This window comes from Salminus brasiliensis, chromosome 19 (assembly GCF_030463535.1).
Source record: "Salminus brasiliensis chromosome 19, fSalBra1.hap2, whole genome shotgun sequence".
Taxonomy (NCBI): domain Eukaryota; kingdom Metazoa; phylum Chordata; class Actinopteri; order Characiformes; family Bryconidae; genus Salminus; species Salminus brasiliensis.
In genome coordinates this window covers 6,432,382-6,450,945 of record NC_132896.1, presented here as the reverse complement: position 1 = coordinate 6,450,945, position 18,564 = coordinate 6,432,382, and the positions used below count along the sequence as shown (strand labels likewise).

The 18,564-nt window shown below is 40.8% G+C and overlaps 2 protein-coding genes across 4 annotated transcripts in view; one reads left to right on the top strand and one right to left on the bottom strand.

Annotated features, from left to right (window-relative positions):
* tmtc3 (transmembrane O-mannosyltransferase targeting cadherins 3) overlaps positions 1–9,038 on the bottom strand; it is a 33,988-nt gene extending 24,950 nt beyond the window's left edge. The window contains exons 1-3 of one of the 2 annotated variants that reach the window (XM_072663564.1): positions 8,932–9,038; positions 5,735–5,948; positions 4,391–4,609 (exon numbers count right to left, since the gene is read on the bottom strand). In XM_072663564.1, coding sequence (XP_072519665.1) covers positions 4,391–4,609; positions 5,735–5,923 — 408 coding nt within the window. In that variant the 5' untranslated portion in view covers positions 5,924–5,948; positions 8,932–9,038. Of the gene's footprint in view, positions 1–4,390; positions 4,610–5,734; positions 5,949–8,495; positions 8,619–8,931 lie in introns of those variants that run through there. The other variant, XM_072663565.1, reaches the window with a different exon arrangement.
* Positions 9,039–9,165: 127 nt separating this feature from the next.
* The window catches only part of cep290 (centrosomal protein 290), a 28,813-nt gene continuing 19,414 nt past the window's right edge, over positions 9,166–18,564 (top strand). For both annotated transcript variants that reach the window (XM_072662939.1, XM_072662938.1), the window contains exons 1-11: positions 9,166–10,240; positions 10,708–10,785; positions 12,324–12,393; positions 12,498–12,544; positions 12,957–13,100; positions 13,612–13,665; positions 14,462–14,608; positions 16,244–16,426; positions 16,545–16,634; positions 17,105–17,227; positions 18,325–18,448. In XM_072662939.1, coding sequence (XP_072519040.1) covers positions 10,145–10,240; positions 10,708–10,785; positions 12,324–12,393; positions 12,498–12,544; positions 12,957–13,100; positions 13,612–13,665; positions 14,462–14,608; positions 16,244–16,426; positions 16,545–16,634; positions 17,105–17,227; positions 18,325–18,448 — 1,156 coding nt within the window. In that variant the 5' untranslated portion in view covers positions 9,166–10,144. The remainder of the gene's footprint in view (positions 10,241–10,707; positions 10,786–12,323; positions 12,394–12,497; positions 12,545–12,956; positions 13,101–13,611; positions 13,666–14,461; positions 14,609–16,243; positions 16,427–16,544; positions 16,635–17,104; positions 17,228–18,324; positions 18,449–18,564) is intronic.

Here is an 18,564-nt window from a genome sequence, read left to right as displayed (position 1 = left end):
ACTGCTTTGGGCTCGTTTTGCCACCAGCTGGCAGTTACTGCATTGGCTGTATTGCACAGATGGACAAAAGAATGGATTCCAAAAATACCAGCAAATCATAGATGCAAATATCAAACCTACTGGTAAAGATTTGACTAAAGATTGTGGAATAGGCCTCACATTCCTCTGGCCTAAACAAACTTTGCAACAAGATCACCCAAGAATATCTTAGAACAGAAGGCCTTCTGCCAACAAGACTAGGACTACTGAAAAAAAAACAGCTACATGAACTGAAAGACTTTAAAAACTTTTTTAAAAAAAACATCTGCAAGCTGCAATTCTGCTAAAAGGTTGTGCTACTACCTACTGCCTCTGTAAGTTGCTCAAACCCGCTCATGGATTTTATGCAGGTCTTAAATATTTTACAGCAAACTTCCACCAGAGGCCAAGTTACCCTGTTTTTTCCCCACGATGCGAAGCAGAATCAAAGCACAGGTAGCACATGCCCTCGAGTGGATTCCAACAATTTGGCGCACTTACACATCATATAATTGATGCTCCAGTCAAAAACGTATATATATATATGGGGTATTTTACAATAGCTTCAATCATACTTCAGCCAAGTTTCTATTTGTCTTGTAATTACTGATGTAGAGCTCTTGAATCAATGATGGATCACCTGAATTGATGATCAAAACAGCACCGCAATCCATCTTTAGCACGCACACTATGTGTCCAATTGTTTGTGAACGCCCCTTCTAATGAATGCATTCAGCTATGTTAAGTTCAACCCATTGCTGTCACAGATGTGCAAATTCTCACACACACACACACACACACACACACACACACACACACACACACACACACACTTCGTCCAGTCCCTGTAGAGAAGGACTGCCATTAGTATAGGACTCTCTCTGGAGCTGATAAACATGAACCTATTGCTTGGCATGGGCTAAAAAAGTTATTTTTAGCATTAAGCTGTGGAGCAATGGAACAGTGTTCTCTGAAATGATGGGTGGTGCTTCATTCTGTATTTCTGGGATGAGTTAGGGTGGTGATCATCCAACATCCTGACCTCAGGGGGTCAGCGCGTCTACGGCCACTTATCCGATGCATGCCAGGGTTTGCATGGCAGCACTGAACAGCAGCAGCAGGCTTCATTTAAATCGAACACTGCCAAGCCTTAGCACTACCTGACAGCCTTGTTGCTTGTGTGTGATCTGTAGTTGGCTGTTGTTAGAAGTAACTGTATCTGGCGCAGTCAGTCATTTTTTCCTCATGGTATTGAAAACGCTGTTGAATAGCAGAATTTTTTCAAGGTGTGGCATCAGAATGAGAGATTTCAAGGTGTTAACAACACTACACTGCATTTAAAAGAAAGGATGCCATTGTAAGTGGCATCAAAGATTACTTCTTGATTAACACAGTGGCTCATGAAAGACCACAGTCCAAAAAACAAACAAACAAACATGTCCCACCATTATCTCACTTCTTTTCAACGGGTTATAAACTTCTACAAATGTAGTACTTTTTCTCAAATCAGTAAAAACAACCAGTGCCAATTAGAAATATATATATATATATATATATATATATATATATATATATATATATATATATATATATATATATATATATATATATATATAAAGACAAGTTAAAACATACCAAAGGTTAATTAAAGAAATTAATGAGAAGAGAAAAAAATGGATAATTACCAAATCAAAAAAGGGTTTCAGCCTTTGGTCCAACCATTCGCATTTAGAATGAGAGCAAAAACAACAAACTATCCATTACTGCCACCACATGGAGGTGTCCGCAATGGCAGTTTAAACAAGGAGCCTGTCAAGCTCTACAAAAAGTCAGAAGCTTTCCCATGCAGAAATTCCCATCACTAAACAAAACCACCGGTTGCGAGGAGAACGATGACACGTTTATAATGAAAGAAGTCAGATTTATAACAGTGTAAAGCTCACGCCTCACGGGAAGGCCAGCTCTGCAGCACACACACACACACATCCACGCTCTCAAAGCTCATTCGCACAAATAAACATGAAGAGGAAGTCATGAATAGAACAGTCTGTTGTCTGCATTATCTCATGGAAGGCATCATCAAGCACAAGTCAAGATTCATTTATGTGGAGAAATCCCAGACGCCTCCATCCTTGGGCTAAATCTCCAAGCCTGCCACTGAAGTCCGTTTTGTGCAGAGACGGACTGAATACCAATGAAATGACAACAATTCACAGGCCTGTCTTCATCTGAGCCTTCGGTTCAGCATCTCGGCCAAAAAATCCCCAGCAAATATAGCCCAGCCCTTTGCCACCCAGTAAGGTCAACTGGTCACCAACACAAACCCACAGCCTGTCTTTCTGACACTGTGCAGCATCGGAGAGTTCTGGAAAAGTGAAATTCTTTAAATACACTGAGCAAGCAACAAATGGAAATGCTCAGCGATTACATTAAATAACGAGCTGTGGGAGATTCCCAGAAGGATCTTTTGATTTACAGTTTATGAGCAACTGTATTTCTTTCACAATTAAGGAATACACTGTGGTAATGTACATTTACCAAGCTACCTAATAATACCTGCTCTAGAAACTTCACATGATCCAAGCTAAGCCATGATAGGCTTGCTGTTGGGAAATTAGACCATTTAGCTGACAATCAACTCACAGCTGATGGTTCTCCAATTCTGACCGCGTGGCCATGAGCAGCAATGATGTGTTCAGGGCTTTCACAGACATTGCTGCTGACCTCTAGCACTTTTTTTTAGTCATGATGGGCTAAAACAGCTTTGGGGGGTAATCTAGTGCCTGCATGAGCCATGAGTCATGGTGGACGTCTGGGCTCTCATAGAAGAAGTTCTCAATGTGAATCCAGTCGAGCTGAGCTGAGCTGAGCTGGGCTGGGCTTTGCAGCCTGTGCAGAACGAAGGAAAGATTGGTCATCGTCCTCCTTCTCTTTGTCTCCTCAACTAAAAGTGCGGAGTTGGTCGCCCGAGCTGGCCCGGGGAGCTCGTGCACACTTCCTGCTGATCTCTTAGCCGTAAATGTTGGGAGAGGAGAAAGTGATGTTGCTTCACTCACCCCACCCCCACTTCCTGACAGTCCCGGGGACTGAACCTTCAGTGACCTTCAGGTCCCAAGTCCACTTCTCTAGCTATTAGGCCACAGCGGCCCTGTAACAAGGCTAGAGGAAGGGCTGCTGCTCCCATCACCAGGTCTTTGCCAGTCAGACTAGCTTGCAAAACATGAGCACAGTGCTCGTACAAGCCTGGGGTTTGTACTAATGTGCCCTGGGCATGCTGCAGGGTGTCACCCTTGACCCTTCTCTGTGGCTATTGTTTAAGGACAGACTAGCTAAGTAAAATGCTTTTAATTAGGCGCAATGAGGCGATGTAGAACATGCACTGTATTTTATATATATATGATCTAGAGCATTTTTAAAGGATGGGCATTTAATTGGGCTTTTAAGGTTTCGATCCACTTCTGATTCTTGAGTTTAAAACTGCCGTTTAAAAAGTTGCTCCAAACCAAGTCAATCAGTTCAGAATTTAGTCTGATTTTAGAAACTGGTACTAAAATGGTGATTTTACTGCTGTTTATCGCTGTCTATTAATACGGTCTGCCTAAGTTGAGGGGCTGCATGATTTATAGAAACACAGATAGGTATCAGCCAGTAGTCAGCATTAAGAGACTTGGACTGGGGGTAAAATACATTGATATATACACACACACATACTATATGAACAAAGGTATTGGGACACAGCTGTAAATAATTGGATTCAGGTGTTTCATTCAGTCTCATTGCCACAAGGTGTATAAAATCAAGCCCCTAGCCATGCAGTCTGCCTTTCTACACACTAGTGAAAGAATGGGTGGCTCTCCAGCGTGTATGAAATAGGAGCTACCGCTGCAACTACAAGTCAGCTGGTGAAATTTCTTCACTCTTAGATCTTCCACCATCAGCTGTGAGTGGTATTATTGAACAGTGGAAGCGTTTAGGAGCCACAGAAAGCAGCTCAGACACGGAGTGTCAGACCACGTAAAGTTACAGAGCGGGGTCAGGGCAGAGTGCTGGGCTCAGAGCGTAGTGCATAAAAGTCTCCAACTGACTCAATAAGTGCAGAGCTCCAGACCTGCTGCTGTTAGAGCTGCAAAGGGGCACAGACTCCATATTATTGCAAATGGGTTTAGAATTAGAAGTCATAAAAGCTCCTGTGGGCGTAATGTGTAGGTGTTCCAATTCTTGCCCATATAGTTAACTAATATATATTATATATATATAATATATATATATATATATATATATATATATAGAATTATACACACACACACACACACACACACACACACATATCCTTGTTGAGACAACAAAGTACACTATTGTGCGTTTTACTCACAGCCTCTGTGTGGACCGGGTGGACAGCAAACAGCAGCGCAGCCACCAGGCTGGTCCTGCGGTCCAGCAGCAGCCGGCAGAAGCGGAGGAAGAGCACGCACACAGCCGCATGCAGAAGCATGTTGAGCAGGTGGTAGGAGGCGGGAGTCAGTTCGCTCAGCAGGTAGTTGAGGCGAAAGGTGAGGACAGTGAGCGGTCTGTAAGATTTATGGCTCCTCTCCTGCATAGAAAGAGAGCAGAATCAGGTACAACCATCCTTGCCAAGATTGCACAACCCTGCTCCAACAAATCAACATCATCTATGGTAACTTAGGGTCAATGTCAGATTAGCTGTGGGGGAGGGCTGGTAATCAGGAATACAATTGGGAACGTCCTACACGTTCAGACAGCAAGTAAATTCACATTTTTGCGTGAGGTTTATTTGGTCGAGAAACCAATCCCAGGCGGCCGGGTAGAGTGTGGAAATGGGTTTCGTGCCAGATTCACATTTAGAGTGAATCAATCAAAGCTGTCAATGCCTTAAAAATAAATAAATCAATCAATCAATTTTAAAAATTGCATTTTTTTTTTACACACACACATTATATACATCACATACACACACACACACATATATATATATATATATATATATACACACACATTATATACTTTATATATATATAAATATATATAAAGTATATAAACTTTATTTCATAAATAAAACAAATATACTAAACATATATAGTGAAATATCTTTCTATCTGTCTGCATTGATTAAACATCTTTAATACATGTAAAATATCATCACTGGCACACAAAAACTCCCTTCTTAACTTTCAATGGAGATCAATGCCAAAAAAAAACAAAAAAAAAAAAACAATACTTTTCTACAGTGGCTACACAAGCTGTGTTTGTGTGTGTGTGTGTGTGTGTGTGTGTGTGTGTGTGTGTGTGTGCGCATATCTGTGTAAGCAATGGGTGGAACATAAAGTATCTAAATGCATTCCTTGAATGTGGTGTCCACAAACATTTGGACAGAACTACCACTTTAAAAAGATATGAATCAGCGTGTTTTATTTACAGAATACATTATTGGTCCTGTTTAGCTGTTTGATAATGTCTGGCCATCAAAATCCCATGATCCATTTAGTACAATACTTAAGTATCTTTATGTATCATAATATAATATTTTTAAGTCACCTACCACTATTCTCAACATTTCAATGACACTAATCAGCCATAACATTAACACCAACACTAACACGGACTCCACAAGACCTCCTGCAGTGTCCTGCAGTATCTGGCACCAAGACGTTAGCAGCAGATCCTTTACGTCCTGCAAGTTGTGAGGTGGGGACCTTACCTCTGACATGGGGGTCCCCCAAAAGTCATTGAGGAAGAGGTTCTGAATAGGTGTAGAGGGACGAAGGTCCTTGTTATCCAAAATAGCAGAGACATCGTCAAACACGAAGCCACACAGCAGACTGTTCCAGTAGCAGCCCACCACCAGTCCAGTCAGCAGGCAAATCTCCTTCCACGACACTACAGCCATCACTGACGTGAGACCTCATTGAGCACTGTAGAGAAAGACAAACCAGATTCCACAACAGAGCATCAGATCAGGGCAGCGTATCTAATCTTGAGACAAACTCTTAATATCAGCCGTGGCGTTAAAGCTATGCTTCACAAAAAAATATCTGATTATCAAATGTATTCAATCAGCTAAGAATTTAAATGAATTACCTGAATTGGTTTCTAATAAAATGTGGTCACAATTATGGACAAACACAATCTAACTAAATTAATAACGCAAACAGTTCATTGAGCACGTTGAGTAAACATCCACAGTGCAGGCTAGAAAAAGTAAGTTCATAAAAAGTAAGTGAGCATCTGTGTTAATGAGCATCTGTTTACATTTGGCATTAAAGGGGTTAACATTTCTGGGGATCAGATCACATTCGGTTTCACTTGTCTGTATAAAAGCCAGGTGTGAACACTCCCAGGATGCATTTAGAATGGATTACAATCGGATAGGACCACATTCGAGGGTGTTTTTAGTTGAGAAGTGTAAACAGAATCCGGTCAAAGTAGATCCAGACGCTATCCAGATACAAAAATGCATGTTAAAGCCAGGTGTAAACAAGCTGTATGACAAAAGTTGTTTGAGTGAAAGAGATAAGATTGAAATTGTGGGTTTCACAGGTGCTAGTTTACACTCGGGAACTGGGATTAACCTCTAGTTTACACTCGGGAACTGGGATTAACGTCCAGTTTACACTCGGGAACTGGGATTAACGTCCAGTTTACACTCGGGAACCGGGATTAACGTCCAGTTTACACTCGGGAACCGGGATTAACCTCTAGTTTGCACTCGGGAACCGGGATTAACGTCCAGTTTACACTCCGGAACCGGGATTAACGTCCAGTTTACACTCCTGAACCGGGATTAACGTCCAGTTTACACTCGGGAACTGGGATTAACCTCTAGTTTACACTCTGAACTGCGATTAACCTCTAGTTTACACTCGGGAACTGGGATTAACGTCCAGTTTACACTCGGGAACTGGGATTAACGTCCAGTTTACACTCGGGAACTGCGATTAACGTCCAGTTTACACTCGGGAACTGGGATTAACGTCCAGTTTACACTCGGGAACTGGGATTAACGTCCAGTTTACACTCGGGAACCGGGATTAACCTCTAGTTTGCACTCGGGAACCGGGATTAACGTCCAGTTTACACTCCGGAACCGGGATTAACGTCCAGTTTACACTCCTGAACCGGGATTAACGTCCAGTTTACACTCGGGAACTGGGATTAACCTCTAGTTTACACTCTGAACTGCGATTAACCTCTAGTTTACACTCGGGAACTGGGATTAACGTCCAGTTTACACTCGGGAACTGGGATTAACGTCCAGTTTACACTCGGGAACTGCGATTAACGTCCAGTTTACACTCGGGAACTGGGATTAACGTCCAGTTTACACTCGGGAACTGGGATTAACGTCCAGTTTACACTCGGGAACTGGGATTAACCTCTAGTTTACACTCTGAACTAGGATTAACGTCCAGTTTACACTCTGAACTAGGATTAACGTCCAGTTTACAAACCTGGAACTGGGATTAATGTCCAGTTTACACTCCGGAACTGGGATTAATGTCCAGTTTACACTCTGAACTAGGATTAACGTCCAGTTTACACTCTGAACTAGGATTAACGTCCAGTTTACAAACCTGGAACTGGGATTAATGTCCAGTTTACACTCCGGAACTGGGATTAATGTCCAGTTTACACTCCGGAACTGGGATTAACGTCCAGTTTACACTCCGGAACTGGGATTAACGTCCAGTTTACACTCCGGAACTGGGATTAACGTCCAGTTTACACTCTGAACTGGGATTAACGTCCAGTTTACACTCTGAACTGGGATTAACGTCCAGTTTACACTCTGAACTGGGATTAACGTCCAGTTTACACTCTGAACTAGGATTAACGTCCAGTTTACACTCTGAACTGGGATTAACGTCCAGTTTACACTCTGAACTGGGATTAACGTCCAGTTTACACTCTGAACTAGGATTAACGTCCAGTTTACACTCCGGAACTGGGATTAACGTCCAGTTTACACTCTGAACTAGGATTAACGTCCAGTTTACACTCCGGAACTGGGATTAACGTCCAGTTTACACTCTGAACTAGGATTAACGTCCAGTTTACACTCCGGAACTGGGATTAACGTCCAGTTTACACTCTGAACTAGGATTAACGTCCAGTTTACACTCCGGAACTGGGATTAACGTCCAGTTTACACTCTGAACTGGGATTAACGTCCAGTTTACACTCTGAACTGGGATTAACGTCCAGTTTACACTCTGAACTAGGATTAACGTCCAGTTTACACTCCGGAACTGGGATTAACGTCCAGTTTACACTCTGAACTGGGATAACCGTCTAGTTTACACTCCGGAACTGGGATTAACCTCTAGGTTACACTCTGAACTGGGATTAACCTCCAGTTTACACTCGGGAACTGGAATTACCGTCCAGTTTACACTCGGACAGGCGATTAACCTCTAGTTTACACTCTGAACTGGTTTCTCACTCGCATTTATGCGTCCCACCTTAAAAGGTGCAGCGGTTCCGTTCTGGCTTCCTGCTCCACAGCGGACCTGCTGCACTATTTTTAAGGTGGAGCTGAAGATTTCACCAGGACGTGCCCAAATCTCTAGAGCAGATCAGTGAGATCAGCTGCTGGTCTTGGACAGCTCGTTGCAAATACTAAAAACCAAAATACTGCTGTTCTTCTGCGTCGTGCACCACCCAGTAACGTAGCTACCGGTGGCTTAATCAAAGAGCTCCAGCCCATCGTTCAGACACCACCTTCCACAGACGCTGTTCTTCACACCAGAGAGTGAAGGCTGAGCACCAGAAGCTTATGGCAGCTATTGTATTAGCTAGCTAATGTTAGTGCTACTCCTAGCTAACGGTCCTGAAAGAAGGGGCTACCTTAAACACCCTTAAACGAGCCGTATTAGATGGTAAAAGCTTGAGACCCACCTTGTCATGGCTTTGAGGAATTATTCGGAAACAGAACGTGTTTGTGTGTTTTAAGCAGGCAGCAGCTTTTATTCGGGAACGACGAGATTTTCAATGCTAATGGGCTTTTTTTTTTAAACAAGTTCCGGGTCGAAATGCTTAGGGTCCACTTTAGGAATATTGATCCACACACGAACCGTATTAGTTCATCGTAATACAAACAATACATTATTATTCAGTTAAAGAAGAACACGTGGCAGTAGTACAGGGTTGAATGCTGTCATCGTTATTCTGAAGGATCATTTTCTAAAAAAGGATTGATTCGTTTGATCGAGAAGTCGTCGTTTGCGAAAGGACTTTTATTATGAAAACACTCACACCGTGAAACACTCGCGGATCTCCAAATCATCACACCCGGAAGTTGAACTGGTGACGCTACGGTCGTATGATTTGTAGCTTTTACAAAAAGGACGCAAAGCGACACGACCAGTGGAAAACGACTGTTTTCAATGGTAGCCTAGCAACAGCGACGAGAACGGGACTCTATCGTTAGCTAGCGCTAGCTTGCTGGCTAAAGATACTCACGTCATACAGCTGGTGCAAGCTGGTATATTATTAAATGTAAACGCATGACTGAAACGTGTAAAAGTACTCCGCTCTTTTAGCCTTAATTTAGAGTTGCAATCGGTAATCTGGGTGTTTTAGTGGACTAGAACAGATCATGTGTTTAGCTAGCAGCTAGCTAGCCTAGCTGTTTAGCTAGCTAACGTTCTGTCTCTGTGATCTCTTCTAGTAAATTAAACAGCTAACGTCACTAATATGTCAGATTATGGAGTTTTCTTCTCATATATCTTGCTTTACTCTCTTTTTAATGCTTGCTGTCTTGCTGCCTAGCTAGTTTCTAATTCTAGCTAAATGACTGAAGTACAGCAGATGGTAATGGCCTCTGCGTTTACTGATGCTTTACACACAACCTAGCTCACTAGCTTCCTTTCCCATAGCCTATTTTATTTGGTTTTCCAATATTGAGAGACTGCACAGTAAGAAATGATAAAAGATTTTTATCAGACTACACATCACTTTTTTTTAATGACTGTGTAGCTCAAGCCAAAAAGACAAAAGACCCCAGATCCTCCAAAGTACCCCAGTTTCAAAGCCTTATAGTGAATGGTATTGTTCAAGGTAGACTACTTGGAAGTTCAGTCAGGATTTTGGACCCCATACAAGCTGCAAGATGCCTCCAGCCACAGACTGGAAACTAGTGATGAGTGTTGACCCTGATGTTTTGGAAAGCGAAGAGGAGCAGACTCTCTGTGATCTTATTCTGAAGGTAATGTGAAACTCCTAAGCTACGGGAAAAACAGTAATATGACATGTATCAGATGTATAAGTGATTGTAAAATGTTTATTTTAACATTTTAACGGCAATTACGGCATTACCGGTACACAGTATTGCTCCTGGCATAGATTTCAGTCATGCTAAGCCAGAGGACATAACTGGGTCCACTTTCCTTAGGCCATAACTGAGAGAGAGATGGATTAATGGACATGTCTACTTTTGGGGTAATGTTTCAGAGAAATTCAATTTAGCCTTGGATTGACTGACGCTGTAAATGGAAAACCTGTATTTTAAATTTATTGCGGTGTAGGTTTCCATATGGGCCAGTTTCCTGGTTACAATAGAAGAAGTCCAGTCCATGATTTATTAAGTGTATTTGTAAAAACTATGGTTGTAAAGCAGTGCCCACCAGAATGAGCAAATGCAAGTCACTGAGCACTGTGCGTCTCCTTCTGCAGGTCCATCCACGAGAACTGAAGGAGAATGAGTCCCAGAAAACAGTCCAGCTCTTCAGAATCTCACAGACCTTACTGAGGGTACAACTCTTCTCTTATAGGGCAGAGAGGGGCACAACCTAACCCACTGTGCTTTTTGCATAAACATATAAAAATTTTTGTAATATTTATTCTAAGTTAAACAAGCAGCCTGGACAGCCTCGTAAGGGGGGAATTGCAGTTGAGGGGTTAATTTTACCAGCTGCTACAAAGTCTAATAAAACGATGCAATCTAAGTATAATAGTTCTATATAATTCTGTGTATAAATATAATGAATGAAAATAGGCTGTCGCACACTGACAAAGTTAGTTTTGGCCAGTATACAGTTAGTGTATGTGTATGATGTTCCTAAAAATGACTTTTTAAAATTGATATTGAAGTTTTTGGACGTCTTGTTGACTGACCTAGCAGCGCTGTGTGGAGGCTGTACTCTAGCATGACTTTTGCTGTGAGTTATTTACATGCTTCTTGGTGTGTTTCTACCACAATAGCAAGAAATAGTAAGTAAACCCTTTGGAATTACCTGGATTTCTGCATTGATTTATAATAAAATGTGGAAAACGAAGAAGATTTGTGTTTTGGAATGGCCAAGTCAGAATCCTGACCTTAACTCTAACAAGATGCTGCGGCATGACCAGAAGAGGGCTGTGCACGCAAGGCATCCCAGAAATATTGATAAACTGAAATACATTTGAAGGGAAGAATGATCAGTTTCCCTCTGAGTGTTGTACAAATTTTATTTGCAGCTACAGGAAATATTTGGGGGAGTAAGTGCAGCTAAAGGGAGATCTATAGGTTATTCAATTCTGACTAGAGGTTTACTCTGACTAGAGGTTTACTTTGCTCAATAAAGCACATGAACAGTCCAATTGTTTGCGTTATTTGTTTTGCTAGGTGACTTAATGTTCAGACCACATTTTATTAGTAGTCCATGCAGAAATCCAGGTCATTTCAAACATTGCAAACTTACTTTTGCAACTGCACACTGCAGGCACCTAGAGAGTGAACGTGTGATTGCAAATATTTATATTAAGGAAAAGGGGGAAAAAAGGTTTTTGGATGTTCACAGTGAATCTCGATCAACTTTTTGTTTGACTCCTAAAGCACTGTACGTAGGTTGCACCCACACTCCAGTTCTTTGCCCCTCATATCAGTTTCAAAGACCCTAAAATAGAACCTTGTGGTACGCCACACAATATGCTAAACCAAACAGTTACCAAATAATTTGTAGTAGTTTCTGCATCAGGATTAATAACATAATTATAAACCAAGGGTTCAAAAGGTTAAGTGCATGAAAAATGTTTAGTTTTGCTTTGATCTATTTGCTTTTTGTGGTAGATGTGGAGATGGCACATAACACTTTCTAACTTCTGAAATGATACTGATGTTGACGTTTTCAGAATATTGGTCAATGTTAATCAAGTAGTTCCTCCTTATAAACCACCACAACTTTAGTAAAGATGAGCATCTAAAAGTAGGTCGTCATGCTCAAACGTCGCATCACTTTCTATTATACTATATTTATCTATCTGCACATTTCTACTGTTAAAGCAGTCTAACCGATGTATTTATGCTGCAGCTGAAGCTGGAGGAAATAAGCTGCGCCTACGATGTTGTCGACAAAGCTGGTACTGAACAAGCAAGAATCGGTATGTCTGTGTTGTCAGGTGCTGAAATGAAGTTGGCAGCACAATTCAAAACATGGTTTGAGGCGTAATTTCGTAACCTGGGCTTTTCCTTTTTTGTTAAACAGAATCTGAACTCAAAGCAAAGATATTTAAATTGGAAAATGAGCTGGAGGTAAGCATGCAAACACAGAAAAACAAAGAAAACGAGAAAGTTATACAGTCAGAATCACTGCATGACTTGCTAATAACCTGATGTCTGGACAGAAATTACTACTTGCCCTAGGATGCACTAAACAGAATTTAGCACTGTCCTTTTATTGTTCTGCACTTTATGGGCATTCACTGGAGATGAGCCTAAGAAGATTATCAGGCTAATCCCCTTCGGCTGCAAGTTGATGTCAGTTACAAATGTAGCTGTTTTGTACTCAAGGTTTTTTTTTCCAAAGTAAATGACATGGTGTGTTAGTAATTGTGCGGATGAATAAAGATGTAAAGATGTGTGTGTAATGCGCACAGGGTAGAAGTAGGGTTCTTGGTTTGTTGCTGAGATTTGCTCAGATTTACTTACACCTGCAAATGTCCAGATGGCACAGCGTACGGCGGGGGGGCGGGACACCCGCTTCCTTCGGGACGAAATACGCCAACTGGAGAGTCACTTAGAGCGCAAGGAGAAGGAGCTGGTCCAGCTGGAGAAAGAAATGAGTAAAGAGAGGAAAACCAACGAGGAGGTATGACCCGAGAGCTCAGTCCTGCTTATCCAGATCTATTACCAAACTGTTAAAACCCTAGGTCTATACAGTAATACACTTTTCAATGTAGCATCACAGATAGTAGGATCTCATTTCGGCTCATGTATATTTTCAGACTGGTAGCATATCGTCACTGTCATGCAAAAACCTCATATTACCAAACTGTTAAAACCCTAACCCTAGGGTTTTAACCTTACAGAAGAAGTTGTTTTTTAGTGTTAATGGAAGTCAAATTTTTTTTTTTTTAGTGTACCCAGCATTTCTATTGGTCCATTTATCATGAAACCTTCGCACCATGACACAATGTAAACAACAGCTGTCAATTTAACATAATGTAAAAAAGGCAAATACAACATAAATGGAGAGGATTTTGCGTAACAGCGACGATATGATGGTATATCTTATGTAATATAAATACAATATCTAACATGTTGATTGAAGCCTCCAGCTAATGGAGTGACTGTTTTGAACATGTTTTTGAATTCACTAGCTGTCACTACGAGCAGAGGACGCCGAAGATGAGAACAGAAAGCTCAAAAGAGAGGTAAATACTGTCCACTGTCCACATGCATGTAATAATGTGTAAATGCATGCTTATAAACGAACCGACAGTAGATCATATGTCCAATGTCTTGTCTTGTATGTTCTCCTGAGGTTGTTAGGGCTCTCACAAGTAGTTCATTGGGAATTTAGAGAAAGTAGGAATGTCTAGGACACTAGCAAGCAAAGTTGCTTTGGCCATGTCTTTCCTCTATCCTTCCATCTCTACCCCTGAAACACTGCATTATGAAATTCCATCATTGCTGTTGCTTGTTCATGTTTGGTTGCAGGTATTCTTGCTATTCCTGTCTTATAATTTCTTGTTTATGCATGCTGCATGTTGTCTTTGGGTTTCTTCACTGTCACTTTATCACTTTTCCACTGCTCTGATTGCTCACACGACCAAGATAAAGCAGCTTAAGAAGAAGGTAAGACTTCCAGAAGGAGGGAAACCAGACTCTCTCTTAAGCATTAGTCAAACGACTTTACAACGTACAGCCTGGTCTGTTTGAAAGTCAAGCAAATTGCTTAGAAATTGGTATCAGGTATTAGCTGTGTTCAAAGTCAACCTGAAAACAAAATTGACCTTTTGTTAGTTCATGTCTGTGGTCTTATTAAACACGTCATCATTTAAAAGACCATAATCTGGATCACAGTGTAAAACATGTGAATGATGTCACCATGTATTACGTATCACCAGTCAAGCAAAGAGACCCTCCATTGCATCATGTTTCACAATGTATGACGATACTCAGCAAGTGCTTCTTGTTATATGTCGTTCTTTGCTGGGTCTCTTGTAGAACGAGCAGCTCCATCAGGATGTGGACTTCTACAGGAAAGAGCTGGAGCAGAAGGACTCTCTCCAGACCAGAGAGGAGAGCACTGAGACTCAAAGAAGACTCAACAAAGCCAACCAGCAGCTCTACCAGTGCATGGAGGACCTGCAGGTCATTAAGAACACACACACACACACAATCATCTTCTGGTTCAGTCTGATCTCATCTCTGTTATCCTAGCATTCAAATATTTAGGCGTGTTAAGGAAGCTGTTGGTAACCTAAAGGGTTGGGTGTGTGCCTCAGATGTCCTGAAGCTGTTGGTACCGATAGCTGGATTATTAGATAGCTAGACATGTCTGTGTTATATTGACTTCGGTGCAGCAAGATGCGGTTCTTTGCTGACAACACCAAACACAATAGTTCTGCAATATTGCTACAATAGCACTGACAGACAAATACTTACGTAACCTAAGCAGACTGTTTAAAGCCATCTGAGCAATGAGCGTGTCTGTGCACACCTGGTTTGATGCTTTGTTTAGACAATCAGGAGAATGAAAGCATTATGGAACACTGGTTTTACTCAAGGAGGTTTGGAACTAGCTAAACAACTCACAGCATACTGTATGACTTAAATCATTGCATTTTGGATGCGTATTATTTGTATTTATTCTAATATTCCAATAATGCTTATGCCCTACATAAATAGATAGGATAAACATGATGTTTGTAGGTACCTGAAGCCTTTGCACAGTACTGTACACACAGACAACTCACACTACATTATAGAATGAGCACAACAACATATAGGCTTCCAAGATATGTATATTTTTGTGTTCAAACCACCAAAGTCATTTCATTCATAGCATCAACTGTTATGTCAGGTTAGTAAAAATCCTACACAAACAAAAAGGAACAGAAGAGACGTGCATATCTAGCATTTAGCTAGGCTTTCAGGTGACATATGTGTCTAAATATGCCCTGAACAACTGCAACATTTAAGGTAAATAAGCTTTAAAGGTCCATTTCTGGTGTAGTAGTATAAAAACCCATTGTGGGAAACTGACTGTACACCACTGCTAGCATGTTGCTAACGTAGTAGTGAATATGCATGCTTTTGAGATTAGCAGAAATGAGCATTACTGCAGTGGTGGTACATTAATCAAATCAACAAAAGCTACTAATAAAGTGAAGCATTTTTCATTAAATACATATAAATGGAAATGTGTGTTTGGAGCATGTTTCTACTTATATGACAAAAAAGTAAGGTTAGAAAGGTGCATTAATGGTCATATATAAGAGTTGTGTTTCACATTTGTGGCAGAAAAGAATAAAGTATCACTATGTCTCACTAGCATATTTGAAAACTTTATTTAAAACTGTATGTTTGAGTTGTGAAAATGACTAATATGTCCTTAGTAAATGCTAGCTAGCTACCACACTATCAGACATCGAGCTAGCTACATGTCGAGAAATGGTATAATTCTAATTTCAATGTAAAGAAGCTTAAAATAGAAGTTAAAAGCTTCATATTCATATTAGATAGAGTTAGGGCACTATTTAGGCAGGTTAGGATTGGGATAGGGTGTTTACTTAAAGTAAAATAATAATTATAGTATAATTCTTATATTACTTACAGTAAAATAATGAGCTTGGAAATGTTATTCTGTCTAGGTTACTGACTTAAAGAAGGGAAGGATGGTGTCTAAACTGTTAAAGTTGTATTTGCGATTAGATTTATCGTCACAATTGCACCTGCCCATTACTGCAAATTTCTTTCTGACTCATCCTCATGTTTATTTTGTAGCATGCAGAGGACATGGCTGCCAACCTGAAGAGCGAAAACGAGCACCTTCAAAAAAACCTGGAGGAGTCGGTGAAGGAGATGGAGAAGATGACAGACGAATACAACAAAATGAAAATCGTGGTCCAGCAGACGGACGCCATAGTAGACCAGCTGAGGAAAGAAAGAGACCAGGCCAAGCTCCAGGTTTTTAAATAGTTTAATTAGTTTTATTTGGGTTGATTTAGGTTTTATCACTCATCTTCTGTTTTTGTAAAATGGACTGTTGATTATACCAGACAATTATGTGTGATTGACTAACTAGGTGAGAGAGCTGACCGAGCAGATCCAGGCTCGGGCTGAGGAGGACGATCCAGTGTTGGCTGCAGTCAGTGCTAAAGTGGAGGAATGGAAGGTAATATAGTACTACTACTGGTTTGGTTTCTCCCCATTGCTCAACTCCATTAAATAAACAATACCATGCAGTTCTTAGTCAATGTGCACTTAAAACGAGTTGACTGTAAACTCTTAATCTGATTTTGTTCTCTGCCTATCCAGTGTTCAAGGAAAACTGGTCTAGTGACGCATTTTTAAAATTGTTTTCACTTTCAATTGCTGTCAAAACAACGGGCATATGGGAAATCTGAAAAAATGCATTCACACAAGTTAGCATCTTGAGTCAAAAGCTGTGGTGACAGATTAATTACCTAAAGACTGGCTTGTGTCACCATTAAATCTGTGCCAGGGCAAACGGCAATTTACATCTCAGAGTGTTTCTCTAGAAAGCTATTAAGTTGTTGTTGATGTGGTGATGTTTTCTTATAGTTCTCTCAGTGATGTTTGTATTATGAATAATGGTGTGTGTGTGTGTGTGTGTTTATGCAGACTGTGTTATCAGGAAAGGATGCAGAAATCATGGAGTACCAGCAGATGATTCGGGACCTGAGAGAGAAGCTAAGAGCTGCCCACTTGGATTCAGACAAAAGCAACATTATCGCACTGCAGCAGGTCCAGGGCAAATAGCACACCGCACATTATTCACACTGTGGACCAAAAAACAAGTTTTTTGCTAGAGCTGTTTGAGGAAAACAATATATTAAAAAAAAAACAATATATTAAATACAGTATGTCTGTATATTAAATACAGATAATATATGTACAACAATCAGCCATTCCATTAGCACATCTTCAGTGGCTCCTGTCAAGGGGTAGATGTATTAGGCAGCAAGTGAACAATCAGTTCTTAAAGATGATGATGTGTTAAAAGCAGGAAAAATGGGCAAGCATAAGAATCTGAGTCACTTTGACAAAGGCCAGACTGTGATGGCTAGACGACTGGGTCCAGGAATCTCCAAAACATCAGACAAGTGGGGTATTTCTGGTGTGCAGTTCTGGTCAGTACCTACCAAAAGTGGTCCAAGAAAGGACAACAGGTGAACCAGTTGTTGGGGTCATGGGCACCTAAGGCTCATTGATGTGATCCATGAAGGTCCCACTTCACAGCTTGTAGGACTTAAAGGTTCTGCTGCCAACATCTTGGTGCCAGATACCACAGGCCTTGAGGAGTCCATGCCTCAAATGGTCAGATCTGTTTGGGAAGCACAAAGGGGGGACTACTTAAAATCAGGCAGTTTGTATTAATGTTATGGTTGTTTGGTGTGTATATGGTATCTATACACTTACTTTTACTTATGCCCGTCTCACATTTTATATACAAATTATATTCAACACTGTAAATTCTGAATATAGTGTTCATAATAATACAAATAAACAACACCATTCTTTTGTAGTTTAGTCAACTTTCCCTCTGTCTCTGTCTCTCCTCTATGGGTTTCTCCTTTTCAGTTTTTTCACGCTTTCACATTTTCCTTACTGTTTTTTTTTTTTTTTCTTTGTGACGCATTACTTGCATGGTGCAGGTGATTTATGAGCTGTGTGGTGTAAGTATCTGCTTCATCTTTGTATGTCTCTTTGATTTCAGCTTGCACTTTTTGCTTTTCTGTCTTAACACTTCACTTATGCTGTCAATAATAACAATCATAACTCTGGAGTCTTAGCTCACACTCTAAAGAGTGGTACTGAAGTGTATGATCTGCCATTCAAAGGCTGTGCAAGAGAGGGACCATCAGATCAAGCTGCTGTCTGAACGAGTGGAACAGTACACTGGTGAGATGGAGAGGAATGCCTTGCTTATAGAGGAGCTGAAGAAGCCAGTGAAGAAAGACAAAGGTACGGTTCTAAGATTTACAGGAGCCACCAAGCAAAATGATCTCTACACTTTTTCCTAATTTGTATTGTATGCTGTTGTCAACATGTGATGCCCCATATTGTTAGTGACCTCTATT